The sequence below is a fragment of the Nilaparvata lugens genome, chromosome X (assembly GCF_014356525.2).
Source record: "Nilaparvata lugens isolate BPH chromosome X, ASM1435652v1, whole genome shotgun sequence".
In the NCBI taxonomy this organism is placed as follows: Eukaryota; Metazoa; Arthropoda; class Insecta; order Hemiptera; family Delphacidae; genus Nilaparvata; species Nilaparvata lugens.
In genome coordinates this window covers 33,828,540-33,843,932 of record NC_052518.1, presented here as the reverse complement: position 1 = coordinate 33,843,932, position 15,393 = coordinate 33,828,540, and the positions used below count along the sequence as shown (strand labels likewise).

Here is a 15,393-nt window from a genome sequence, read left to right as displayed (position 1 = left end):
TCATATTTATCTATTCTATTGATAAAATCAGAACTAAAATTCCTAACGGTTGAATTCCTCACACTTTCAAGAATTTTTAGGAAACCGAAAAAGCTCTTGTTGTAGTTTAGCTCTAATTAATAATGTTATAATTATTTTATCTAGATATTACTAAAAATATTAACATATTTTGAATGATTCTACATATGGAAAATAAGAAGATTCCAATATCATATTGAATACATATTAAATGCAGATCGCAGCATCACAACTTGAAGATACAAAAACCAAGAATATTATTTTAGATGATCGATTCACAATTTTCTACTACGGAACCTTACAATGTTATTACTGAAAATACTTACTGAAGGTAGGAATACAGTATAAATTATTATAATCATCTGTTTTTGGGCTTATGTGATTGATTGATTGATTGATTGAGTACTTTATTTATGTAGATTACAATATACTGGCTTATACACTTATATACAATAGCTTACAATACAGCAAAATTATAGATGAATTTACATAATATAGACTAAGAAAATAATTATTGAACTGTACGTATATGATATGAAAAAGTAATTTGTAATATAATAACTATAGATATTATATTGTTATGCATCTACATAAATTGGCGGAGCTTTGGACATATCAATGTCCAGTCTTCGGAAAGAATATTAAAAATATCCTCCCCACTAACTCTCTGCCAAAATGTTAATTTAATTAATTAAACTAAGGATTTATTTATTAATGGAAATATTGTAAAAGTTTTAATTAACATAAATATTTAAGAGAAAAAAAAACAGAAAATTGATAGAGTAAAATAATTATATAGGTAGATAAGATCAAATTATTGATTAATAAAATGAAGTAGGCTGAAAGTAGATCAGGGTAATCAACTTTAAGTAATATACAGCAGTAGCAGTGGATAATTAAAATAACATGAGTTTATATAATATATATACAATCCATTCTATAACAGGTTTAAAGGTTTGTATTTGTGGGATGGGTGGGGGATGGTTGTCATGTGATCGTTCTAGGGCCAGACAGTTTTAGTCATTTGTTCCAAAAGATGTTTTTTTAAAGTCAGGATGAAGCTCGCTCGGCTCTCGATGGACCTGATAGAAACAGGAAGTGCATTCCATGCACGATAGGCACTGACTAAGAAGGATTTTGTGAAAATAGTAGTTCGATGATTGGGTATCCTTAAAGTACTTTCTCCGGTTCTAGTATGTGAAGCATCTATCCTCCTACCTTCAGAGACAAATTTGAAATCATCTTTAAAATAGTTCGGATTACCGTATTTCAAGATATCTCTAACAAGCTTGACTATTCGAAAAAGCCTTTGATCGGCAAGCTTTAATGTTGAACTAGCAATGTGGGCTGGGGTGATATGATCATGGCTTTGGAGAGAGTAGACGAAACGTAGACAATAATTTTGGCACCGCTGTAGTTTATCATTCAGAGAGACGTGCATATCGTTAAGAACAGAATTACAATACATTAAATGTGGGAAGATGAAAGATTGAACCAATAATAATTTAATGTTTCTAGGGAGAATATCGTGCATTTTCTTTAATGCATGCATGGCTGAGAATACCTTTTTACAAGTTTTGTTCACTTGTTCTGACCAGTCAAGAGTATTATTCATATTGATGCCTAAATTTTTAACTGAGCAGTAAGTTTTAACTACAGTAAGGAATGTCATTACCGTCTACACTAATTTTGTGAATCGATTCAAGGTCAATATTGTTTATAAGACGAGAATATCCAATTATAATGGGTTGTGTTTTGATGGGATTAAGCTTGAGGCCATTTTTCTTTGTCCATTCCACTATCGAATTGATATCCTGATTCATTATTCCAACTGTTTCATTAATTTTTGTTATGGAACAGCTTAAATAGATTTGAAGGTCGTCTGCATAAGTATGGAAACTGGAGAATTTGATAATGGAAGAAAGGTCATTAGCATACAAAGTGAAGAGGAGAGGGCATAAAATTGAACCTTATGGTACTCCATGCATAACGTTTTTCCAAGTAGACTTTTTGTCACCGACAGATACACATTGTTTCCTACCTAATAGATAGGATTTAAACCAAACTAACGAGTTGTGACTGAAACCAAGAATAGCCAACTTATTCAGAAGGACTGTATGATCAACAGTATCGAATGCTTTAGAAAAATCAAATAGGGTGAGGATGGTGCATTTTCTTTGGTCCATAGCTAACCTTATATCATCAGTGACACGAAGCAGAGCTGTCTCAGTTGAATGGAATTTTCTAAAGCTTGATTGAAAGTTATGAAGCTTACTATTGTTGTCTAGAAATTTTACAACTTGAGCATGAATGAGTCTTTCCAGCAATTTGGACAATGCAGCTAAAATACTGATTGGTCTAAAATCCTCAACTTTATTGGGTGATGGAACTTTATTTAGAGGGCGAACCAGAGCAAACTTCCAGTTTTCAGGGAAAATGCCTTCTTCAAGTGACTTGTTGAAAATGTATGTAATGGTTGGTAAAACAGCAAATAACATCTTCTTGATAAATTTAATAGGAATTTCGTCTACACCCGTAGCATTACTATGAATACGTTGAATTGCTCTGAAAGTGTCTTCTTCTGAGATTGGATGGAAATGAAATTGATCAGTAATTGGTAAATCTAAGTTTGTAACCTGCTCTTCAAGATCATCGATATGATTAGCAATGACAACTTCGTCGCGTTGGTTAGAGTGTGAAACGAAATGGTCATTTTTATTGTTCAACGATTTCTGTTTGCCAAGCCCGAATTCTTTTATTCCCTGCCAAAGTGATTTAGAGTCTTGTCTATTGTTTGTCATAAACGAATTCAAGTACCTAATCTTTGAGTTCCGTAATTCCTGTTTAACTCTATTTCTAAGGCTCCTATACTCTATCAAACTGTCCAAGTCAAATGTCTTTTTAAATTTTCTATGTGCTTTGTCTCTACGTCCCATCATCTTAAGTATGTCCTCAGTCATCCACGGTACTCGTCGTTTTCTATTAATCCTCCTTGTCACATAAGGTGCATGTTTGTCATATAAAGTCAAAGTCCAATTCTCGAAAGTCTTGACCATGTCATCAACTAAGGGTAACACTTCAATTTGATGCCATGGAGTCTGAGCCACATCAGTCAGGAAGGCGGCTTCATCAAAGTTTTTGAAGTCTCTATAAGTGATAATTTTCTGTTCTGGCTTAGGTATCTTATGGGAAAGTACACAGTAGATCAAATCATGTCCAGAAATAGCTGGGACTGGGATTTGGCCTGCTTGAACAACCTCGTTAGGATCACTAACAATGAGAAGGTCAATGAGTGTGTCAGATACATTAGTATGATGAGTTGGATCGAGAGGTAAAATAGTCATGTTTAGGCATTGGAAAATAGTAGTCAGTTGAAAGTAGTCAAAGTTACGATTGTCATGTTCAAGTCGGTCTTCATATCCCCCATAACTAGTATACGGCTATAACAAGGCATAATAGAAAGCAAGGCACTTTCGAAATCTGTAAAATGACCTATTTTTGGTGGGCGATAACAGATACCAACGAGTAATTTATCAATCCTACCATTAACGTATCAGGGTGAAGGAACATGCCTAACAAATTATTTCAAATATGTATCAAACAAAAAATAACGTTCATGGTTTTGATTGAAATTAGTTGACCTCCGAGACCTTGGTGACGATTTTGGGAGCATGCCTCTCAAGCTCATAAAATATGTAGTTGCCCTATATATCATCTTAAAGTATATCTCCATGTACAAAATACTGTTAAATCTGAGGTTTCTGAAAAAATTACATGTGAAGAACGGTCAGCTGTTAAAGTATTTCAATCGGACTATACCTCTAACTTATGTTAGTAGAAGTTGGTAGTATTTTTAACATATTAACTCGTACATTGCAAGTTAATCTTAATGTTTTTAATGTTTAAAATACTCCTGCCTCATTGTTATTGATTATTAAAACTAATCGGTAATGGAAATCCCCCTCCATCTTGAAAATTGATGAGCTTTTGAATTATTTGAAATTTTTTTACATTGCGGGTATTTTTACGTAAGTAGTTTTCATTTTAATTCTTCACCAATCAAGTTGAAGTATCAAATGCTTTTTTGTAATCAACTACCATATAATTGTCTAAAATGTCACTTTTGTCGTGAATTAAAATATGAGCACCCTGTTTTTACAAAAGTATAAACAACAGTATTTGATAAAAAATAAGAAATTAGTTTTTCGTTGTCTATCAGTAATTTCATCGATCTGTATTTTGTACTTGGGATCGATTGATGTTAAATTGGAATTGAAATAGTAAAGGATTGATCTTTTTATAAGGCTGAAAAGAATCTTAACGATCTATTTGACCTACATGATAGTATTTGGTTAAGCGGTAATAATATGGCAAATAATGATAGTTGTAAAAGAAATAGGAAATGAAGAAATTAGAATGTAAAGAGACTAAGGAAGTGAGGTTGATTGATGATCTGATTGGTTGGTTCTGGTTTTCCCCAGCAGGCAACCAAGGACATCTATTCCAAAGAAGAGGAATTGATTCGACTTCTTATGGCCAATCATCTACCACGCTCGATATTTTCAATAACAAACTAACACATTAAACTCATTCATTGACTGACAAAAAAGATAGTAAACATATGCTGGAATTTAATTAATTTAAACACATTACTGCTGTCTACGAACAAATTAATAACTTCTATTTCATAGTATTATATCCAATATGTACTGTGTCTTATCAAGTATAAAATAATCTTTGCAGTAAAAAATGAAAACTCCCTGCACTTTTTCGCTTTTTCATTAACAATGATAATTAATTTGCTTTATTCCATACATAAACTATGTAACAAGTTTTTTATCAGTTTAGAGCTTGTTCAACATATTGAATATTTGGTCACACTTGAGGTGTTATCTCTAATTTTTCGTTATTATTTATTTTTATATTTTTGTCATTGATTTAATATTAATTTGAATAAAATGTTCCAATAAGTAATTTGTAATATATATTTTAAGAAATCCTTTGCAGACCCTATATCGGAAACTATCATGAAATACCGGGTGCTTCAAAGGGTATATGAACTTTGAAATGCAATGCTATGTAAAAATCTGTAGAGATTTCAAAAGGAAATGCAGTAATTTGACCTTCTTACCTACAACCGAGGAGTTCATTTCATCACCTACCCTTCCCAAAGGGTATCAAATCAAGTCAATGACTGAAAATCAGCTACAGTATTTCAATTCACCAAGTTGAATTTACAATGGTTTAGTGAGTTTTCAAAGAAATTAACAACAGATAAAATGCAAAGATATGATATTCTATTCACCCACCTCGGAGATAGCACAGAAAATCAGTTCAAGACAAAAATATTCTTGATACGTTTCCTTTGAAAATTTAGTACTTTTTAGATGAAATCCTCATCCTGCGAGCATTAATTCTCGTAGTATAGTTTTTAGATTTCACCTTGAAAATTAAGTTATTTGTGATTATTCTAAAACATTCTGTAGTCAACCCTCTATCGATATAATTAGAATTTATTAAAAGGTAGGCTAACCTTAGATTTTGACGGATGATCCATAAAGTATGATGAAGACAAAAACCTTGTTTATCAATGTATTTACTGACTAAAAACGTTGGATTACTTATATCTAATTAGTCTGTTTTGATTGTTCCCTGACGAGTTATCCAAAGTAGAATAGTTTTAACATAATAAATTGCAATCAAATCAAACTATCATTTCTCCTTCCTCATACAATTATTTGTTAACGTATGAATTTTTATTTAATTACTATTGGTTGAATTTGCAGGAACATATTTTCGTCTTATTTGTTGATCCATCATATTAGCGGTAGCATAGCCTAATTATTACTTCATATGTCATAAATATTCAGCGTATTATAGGTTCTCCCACATATGATTGAATTATTCCTAAATTGAAATACTTATACTAAATTTTTCAAAGAATACTGCCCGCTAAAATTTACTCATTTTTCTCTAAAATACATCAATATTTGAGTAAGATTGATCAATTTCTTATTGGTTGACAAATGATTCCAATAAGTGATTCGCACATACATCATTTTATGTTGTATTTCTTATCATCTAAGTAGTTGAAATTTAGTTTTAACTAGATCAGATCACTTATGAATGCTATATTCATGTTAATCACCTATCAATATTAATGTATTGAAATCCATTATTTAATAATAATGATTATGATTATTATAATAATTATAATATTTTTCTTACGCCACTCTGCCACGTCATGTCATGTCACAGGCCCTGAAATTAATCAGGTGCGACCCAAAAAATCTGACACCAGGAATTAGTCAGCCATGTCAAAGTGTTGCTATTGTTAAATAGAACTAAAATCCATCTTTCAAATTATAATCTCACTCAATGAAAAACTGACTTCCCTAAGTAAACTCATAATCATCATTGACTCAATTTTAAATGTTCTCAATTAAAATTGAATTTTGTAAATATAGGGAATGTTGAGTTTGATGATTTTCAAGTAACATTTAAAATATTTAATCTGCGAGGTTAATTAAAAGGACTGCCTAGGTATGTATGATCCTTGAGATATCATAGATGTTGCTTTCATTTTTGAAAATTAACATTGACTCAGTATTAATTTGCGGATATTAACAAATTCAATCTAATCAATACTAACAGGAATTAATCAATGCTCTAGTTGATTTGTATTGTTGTTAAAACGTTTTTTTTTTATTACTGATAATTACATTTTTAACATAATATTGTATGATGATCTTCGTTAAAAGTTAATTTTTCTGAGAAAACTGTTTTTCTAATTTTGGTTGAGGTTTCATTATCATAAATTAATTCAAAGTACTGTACTCAAATTATTCTAATAGTCCATACTTATAAAATATTTCATGTGAAATTTAATGAATCTTATTGATCTATAACATGCCGTAATTAGACCTATGTAGTTCTTGATTTTATACAGTGTAATATAATACTTCGTCAGTTGACTCTTAAAACCTTAAATTTTTGTCTAGAATGTTACATTTTTCCAACTTGCCTCTGTTAGAAGACTTCTAGTACAATACTATTCTGAGAGCCTCATCACCTTTCATACATTCTTACTCATTTATATTTTCCATACAATAGCAGTATCCCACATCCGACAAGTCATAGGGAATAAGGGGGTAATAGTTTGAATAATTATAATAGTTGATGGATGATGAATAATAGTTATGAGGGGATCTACGCAAAAATCGATTATTTCGGTATTCTGTACTTTAAAACACCTCTTTCAATTTTTTCCATGTTTGTGTTTAATAAAACAATTGCAATTTTCAACTGACACCTAAACTATTACAAAAGCAATAAAAGTTTCTACATTTAATAGAATATTTAAAAATAATCCAACTAGTAGTGTATGGGACCTAAGGAAATTATGATCATAAATACATTTCTGATCTATTTAAATTCAATTTTCCCAACTCAATCTTGAAATCAGTCGAAACAGGACCGGTTCGCAAAACAGCCTGATTCCTGCATCCCGTGCGTAAAACACAAGTCGTGTACCAAAATATATATCAATGTAAATAATATAACTTGAGTGTTGGTAAAAATGTTGTGAGCAACTGTTTTTCCAAACTCGATAGATGGCCCAATGAAGTGTGAATCTTGTTTGGCAATGACCGGTTGTACACACAAGTTGCACAGACAGCTATTTTAAAACATTGATTGAATCTTTTTGTTACCAATCTGCAAAACATCATAGATACTAATTTTATAAACGAATAGGAGGCTCACCAAGATTAATCAATTTGCAAATCACAATACCAGCTGTGCCAACATCAATCCAGCTATTCATGTCAACTAAACAAACAAACAATCTACAAAGTACTGTAATATCTTGCATGCTCAACAATTTGGTTCAATAGTTCGAGAATAATAATTATTGATAAGAAAATAATTGATAAGCATGATTATTATTTCTATAACAAACTTACATGATTAGAGATAATCCTTCATTGAAATATATCTTTGCATTTGCATCCTTTAATTGCTTTCAACTTTGTTCAAGTCATCTGTCATGGTGAATAACTAATTTGCAATAGTATTATATTATTACTTAGTTTGATTCATTTACATAGGACTTACTGATATTTTTAATAACTAGTACCCATTCTTATTATTTTTTGTCAATAGCTTGAAACATTTTTTTTCAGATTTGCATAGTTAGTCGAAACCGGTAGTGTTTGCAAAAAAGGTGAAAGGGTACTTGTTATTTTAAATAAAGCAACAAATTATTATATATCATTCCAGTATTTATAATATTAAATTTGTCTTTGAATTGTAAAAATTGTTGGCTCCCTGAATATTCTCTCGGCAAAGACAATTTATTGTGTAAACAATACATAAACGAAGTCACTTCTTCTTGAAGGTTGTTACAATACGGTTAATGTTTACTTACAACTACCACTATTTCTCACTCAATTCCAGATCATGGGATAGAACATTGTTGTAGGCCTACTAAAGTTTTTCCGTCATTATAGTCTATAAATACTTTCGAGGAACTCTTAAACTCAATATACATCCAATTGAATTGAAATGTACCTAATTACCATTTTTACTGTATATTCCGTTTCAATCCGTTGCATAGCGAGTTGCTGCTACATTAATTTGTTGTTTATTTTCACAGGTGATGGTGACTAATATCACATCTCTACTGAAAACTGTAAAAGCTGTTGAAGATGAACATACAAGGGGCACGAGAGCTCTCGAATCTACAATAGAAGCAATTGCCCAAGAAATCCGGGTAAATATAAATCAATTACTCACTCATTACTGTTTGTTGCACTGTAGACCATTACAATTTGATAGTTAAAGAAAAACTAGTCATTCCAACTTGGCAGGTTCGATTCGCTCACCTTAACCGACTAACTCATTCGACTATTTGCATAAATATAGATTGCAATTACAAATTAATATTATATTATGTAGTTGAAAACCAAATTTGAAATTCACTATATTTCCAAGGGTAAGATAGGTTGGGGTAGTTTACCCAATTACAGAACATTAGTTTATTACATTAAAGAACTCTTGATTTACTAAATTTTCAACAAGCTTAGCGACCTGATTTTCCATTCAATTCTTATAAAAAATAATAAACTTCAGCTGTTTCAATAATTTTCACCAACTCTGTATAAGTCCCTCTGCTCGCCATCTGACAATAATTGCACTAAATAATTGATAAATTATTTATCTATATCCGAATTCTGATTGAGAACCAACTTGTTACTTTTATTATCAGCTGACTTCTTGTAAGAAAGTTCCCTCTACCCTCTATCTGACATTTTTATCATTAGATTGCTAATTGAGAACTTTCTTGTTTATTAATTTTATTATCAGATCACTTCTTCTCATGTTTTGACCAAATATTTTATTAGACAAAGGAATATCTTCTGTGAAGCCTAGTACAGTATGATTAATTGTTGAAATGCAACGTGATAAATTCTGGAGGGTTTTGTCTGTTTGTGGTATTTTACATTGGATGGAATATTTGTACAGGCTCTTGGCTCAGTTGAAGCTACAAAGAAAAAGGCTACACCGGAAGAATTGGTACGCTGTACGAAGCCAATCACAGTGGCCACAGCCAAAGCAGTTGCAGCTGGCAATAGCTGTAAACAGGAGGATATCATTGTTGCTGCCAACATGGGTCGCAAAGCAATATCGGACATGTTGACAATCTGCAAGGTAGGTTCTTCTACAACTATTCCTAATCATTTAATGTCTAGTTATCTAAGGCCCGTATCCCACTATCAACTATTTGTTGTCAGAAATTTTCTCTGAAGGGACGTCGATGTTTGACAAGTTGACATACTTAGCCTAAAATAAGTTGTGATAACCTGGAATACATAACCTAAAAATAGGTTGTCAAACAAAAAATGAACTCATTTTAAATCTCATTTTACATTTAAATCTGTAAATTGCCGTCTGCAATTCAAGGCCATTCAGCGATCTGATCAGCTGATGAAAAACGCTTGTAGGCTGGTATTTTTTAGTAGCATCAAATATTGATAAATGTGTATACACATAAGTATGCAATAAGCATAGCAAAAAACGTCTTTCATCAGTTTATCAGATCTCTGGTTCTGGCCTTGAATTCAGTCGGACATGCAACAATTCTAGATAGTTTCTCATCTTTGTTTCGATCTTCCTATCTATTTCCAATTCAAGCTTTTGAAATAGAGATGTTTCTCATGATCCCATGTTAAATGGAGTTTTTTTATTCCCTAAGCAGTAAAAATCACTCTAGGTACTAAAAGAAGTTCTTCAAGCCTCGTTTCCATTACCACAAATTCAGTGCTGCAACATGACTAGAGATCGAATGACGGGAACTGTAATAATGGAAACGGTCCACATTTCAACTCGGCTGTTCCTTGTGCCAGCCCTATGTGCCGCAGCGCAAGTTGTTGCGGATTCATATTTCGTAATTGATTACTCATCTCTTTCTCTCTCAAATTGTAACTCCCTTATAAATAAAGATTCTGTTTTCGGATTCGCATCCAGCATCTCCAAAAACTATAAAAACTATAAGCCTTGGTCAGATTTCCGAAAATAAGTGAGTTTTGGTCACTTTTATGTTTTCCTACAGTAACCAGTAAATATGAATAGCGAGTTATTAAAAATTCTAGTTGATACATTTAAAGCTGTAGATCCGCTACTGCTCAGTACCCAGTTTCGCTCAATAATTATCACATAAAACCGAATTGATCCCAACGGAAACGTCAACTGCGCAAACGCACTACGACTAGTATCGTTTTTATAAAGAACAAGGTTACCTTATTTTTTTTCTCTCCCTATAATTTTGATGATGTACTTATTGTATGGATCAATAAAGAATAAATATCTATAAAAACATTTTTTTATCAAATAACAGTTATAAATTTCAAATATCTATGTATGTTTTTATTAAAATCACTTATCAGGGTACATCGAACACTGCCGAAACTAGCGAACTGAAGACTAGAGTCCTGCAAGCTGGACAGAATGTTGCCTTGCAATACAGAGAGCTGTTGCAGAGTGTACTCCATATTCTGAGCAGGCCTGGTACCACTGAAGCCAGACAAGGTCTTCCTCCGATTTCAATAAGGATCGCGCAATCGGTCACTGAATTGGTTGCTGTCGCCGAGCTACTCAAAGGTAATATACTATACTCACTTTAGTATATGGGCTGCGAGACCCAGAATTAAAACCTATACACATTGATAGAGGAGGTCGAGACATGTTCAAATATGTATAACATAATTGTCGATTTCGAAGAATTGGCTAAACAAACATAGTCGAAAGTTGAAATCTTGTTATTCATTTTAAACTGACCCAAACCTATCAATCAATCAATCTCTTCATTCAAGACATACAATGTATATTGTACATGAATGCGTCATCTCATTAAAAAATACTTCTAATTCTTAAACATAAAACTAGAAAGAAACACAACAAAAACGACAATAACAGACAAGGTAGGTAATGTATCCCTAATTCCCACGGTAAAACTCTTCAAAACTATAAGTTTCTAACTCTATTAGGTACTTTTTCAACTCGATTTTAAATCTTTCCCTATCCGTTTCGCTTCTGATGGGTTGTACCATTCGGGAGGTACCTCATGAGTTTCATTCCCATATATGTTGGACTTTATTTGAATTTTTCTCTCCTATGTTCCATTATAATGAAATCATTTCTATATCTTGTATGGTAATCGTGAACATTTGATTGCCTATTGAATGAGTGCTCTTTATTTTTTACATGTAAAATTGTTTTGTAGATGTAAAGGCCATACACAGTCATAAATCCTAGCTTCTTAAAAAGTGACCAACATGACTGTTGATTATTATCAATATTCAAAATTATTCTTACCGATTCTTTTTGTAGTTTTAGTATTTTGTTTAAATTAGCTAAACTTGTCCCTCCATATACTTCAATTCCATATGCAATGTGTGCGTGTATACTGTATAGTGGCAAAATAAACTGGTTTTAAAGTTACTGTGTTGCAAATGGGTGCCAGCCTTCTAAGTGCATAAATTCCTGAACTAATCCTCCCGCTAATTCTTAATACATGTTTTTCCCAGGTAAGCGTGCTATCAAGACAAATGCCCAAAACTTTAATTTCATTCTTATTATCTAGTTTATCTAATTTCTTAATATAAGAATTTCTGCAAGTGAAATGGTCAAATTTTGTTTTATCATCGTTTAGTAATAGGCTTCTTCTACTCAAATAGTTTTTTAAAATCAAAATAGAATCCTTACATTTAGTTTCAAGTGAGTTAAAGTATTTGTCTGCTGTACACAAACTTATATCGTCAGCATACATACAAACTTTGGTATTTTCTATGACATCATAGGCATATTTCGGCAGTCCTCCCAAATAACAAAGGAACAAGAATGGCCCTAACACAGATCCCTGCGGTACAGAGTACTGATTTAATGTCAAACAGGTTATTTCCATAAAAATGTTTGATATTTACATACTGTCGCCTGCCTTCTAAATATGAATCTATCCAACTAAGCTAAGTTAACGCTGTCAAATCCAGGAAGGTGCCAACAATATTGTCCCCTTTGTCTAATTTCTCTAAAATAAATTCTTCATATTCAATCACAGCAGTTACCTAAACCAACCCACCCGTACGGTAAGCTTACAGTACAGGTAAGTACAGTACAGTACAGTACTAATCAAACATTTTTATTTTTCGAAATATCTTGATAACTATGAGATTTACCATATCTATTGACTGGAAATTCTCTTGAAGAATTTTAAATAGGCATGTAAACATCCTTGGTAAATGAAGAATATATATGCAAGATTTGAAGTTATTCAGTCCAGAAGTTCAGACTTGATGATGCGTCGTCATTTGTGAATTTCCTATCCCATACTTGTATAAGCCAATTCTTTCCTGTATATAATAGATTAATCACTCCTAGATTGTAATGATTTGTTTTTGCAGGCACAGATTGGGTGGATCCTGATGACCCTACAGTTGTTGCAGAAAATGAGCTGCTTGGTGCAGCGGCATCCATCGATGCGGCTGCTAAGAAACTAGCAAGCTTGCGACCGAGAAAATTTGTCACTCAGGTAATTCATTCAATATCCCTGTCATTCAAATTCCACATACACACACACTATTCTGTATAAACAGTAATGTTATTTAAAATCTTAATCAAGTGTTTACTGAGACAATTTAGCGTAAACAGTATAGTGGAGCGTAGTAAATTGACATTGAAGAGGAGTATTTTTTTAAAACTCTAATCTGTCATTTTATTTATTATAATTTATCATAGTTATTTAATAAGAGTGTGAATGACATACATGTATGTATGAGTTGAATGTACTGTATAATAGGAAGTTAAATAATTGTTCATTACTCCCATCCAGGCCTACTTGAATGATAGTACGTTGGAATACAGTAGATTAGGAGAAACGAATTCAATTAGTCAGATAAGTTAGATTCGTGAGATAGAGGTGTCTACTGTTATTATGTCAAGTAAATAGTATTGAACCTTTTATCGTTAATGATAACTGTTGACTCTATTTTGAATCGCTAATCTTTGAGGTTGGTAGAAAGTGTAAGAGCTGAATTCCGTTATCTCGATCTTCTCTTGCTAATCTTTAAATACTGGGTTTCTCAGATTAAATAAATGATATATGCCTGTAGACTGACGAGTATGTGTATGAGAAATAGCATATCATTGAGTAGTATAGGACTAATATTATCTTGTTTCATTATTATACAGTAAGTAATGAAGTTTTTGTTTATGAAATACTCCTTCTTAGAATCATGTTAATCCAGTCCTTGATAATAGCAATGTTGGTTGTGCACGGCGGATTCTATATGTAACTTTTCTTTTTTTCCACACATATATATTTTTTCTTAATTATTATTTCATATTCCTAATGTTATCTTTTTTTTATTAGCTATTCTTATTTTATAATCGTTGATATTTTCTCTCTTTCAACTTATTTGCTTTTTCAATAACAACTTATAATCGTAAAATTAATAATTACAGTTTATTTTTTATATTTTCCTAGCTGTGGCTAGGCTGCTAGTATCAAATGATGACGTTGACAGTTTAAATTTTTCCAATTGCTCAGAATTGGTGCATTCAGAAGAATTTTTTTCGTTCTTTGACTCGGTGGATCTAAGCTTTAAGATACTAATATAATAATATAAGGAGTGTTTCTAGAAATTTCGATGAATTGTTGGTGTATATAGATTCTTTGAACACACGGTTGGATTTAATAGTATTGACCGAATGCTGGCTTAAAGATGGGGCTTTGGGATGGCCAATAGATGGATTTGATTTGGTGGCTACTGATAAACAGCGCAATCAAAATGATTATATACATTAATAGCACAATAAATTATAGCGTTGAACAAACAACATTGGTTGATGTTTATGGATTAACGGTAGATTTTCAGATACTGAACAAGTCCTGTTCTCTCCTAGCAATATATAGAACATTCGATAGTGATATAAATTTATTTCTAGAAGAATTGGAAAATTATTACTATGTTTTAAATTCTAATAGAAATTGTTTACTGGTAGGAGATGTTAATATAAATTTGTTCTCAGATGACCTAATCGCGAACAGGTACTTGAACTGTTTGGTCGGTGCTGGTCTTGTACGGTGTATGAATAAGCCAACTAGAATTGATGGTGACTCGATTTCTCTTATTGATCACATTTTCGTAAGATACGCTGATCAGGATCAGATGAAGGCGGCCGTGCTGCACACTACAATAACATATCATTTCAGTATAGCTCGTAATATTTCATTTCCAGTACAAAAACCGGCTGAATCGGTTAAGACCTATACTATTGCAAATAAAGGCCTGTTAGTACAGGCTCTCCATAATGCGGATTGGGGTTCGGTAGAAAACTGTTTTGAAATAAATATCTGTTCTAGTAAATTTCATCAAATCATAAAAAACTCAGTAGATTCCAGTATGAATACCAAGACGATGAGGCCAAGAAGAGACAAATTAAAGCCATGGATATATTCAGACCTGATTGATTGTATTAGACAAAGAGATAAATTTAGTAGGAAATTGAAGAGGCAACCATATAATAACGCTCTGAAAAATCATTATCTCACACTTAGAAAAAATCTTACCGTTAAAAGAACTAAACTTGAATATTATAAAAATAAACTAATGGAATTTAGAGATGATCCTAGGTGGTTCTGGGGAGTGATAGGAGAGTTGGCGGGGAAAAATATAAATAAGGAATCTTTTGTTATGAATAAATTTCTACCAGGTATCCAGTCTGTTACAACAGAGATTTACAAAAAAGTAGCTGATGAATTCAATGTTTTTTTGCATCAGTTGGCCAAATTCTAGCTGATGCTATAGCTGACGCCTC

General features: G+C 32.2%; 1 protein-coding gene across 4 annotated transcripts in view; it reads left to right on the top strand.

The window, feature by feature from the left end:
* The window catches only part of LOC111055929 (talin-1), a 257,646-nt gene that overhangs the window by 207,319 nt on the left and 34,934 nt on the right, over positions 1-15,393 (top strand). For 2 of the 4 annotated variants that reach the window (XM_039443188.1, XM_039443187.1), the window contains exons 26-29: positions 8,675-8,791; positions 9,544-9,729; positions 10,965-11,178; positions 12,978-13,105. In XM_039443188.1, the coding sequence (XP_039299122.1) occupies positions 8,675-8,791; positions 9,544-9,729; positions 10,965-11,178; positions 12,978-13,105 (645 nt within the window). Of the gene's footprint in view, positions 1-4,499; positions 4,993-8,674; positions 8,792-9,543; positions 9,730-10,964; positions 11,179-12,977; positions 13,106-15,393 lie in introns of those variants that run through there. The other 2 variants (XM_039443190.1, XM_039443189.1) reach the window with 2 other exon arrangements.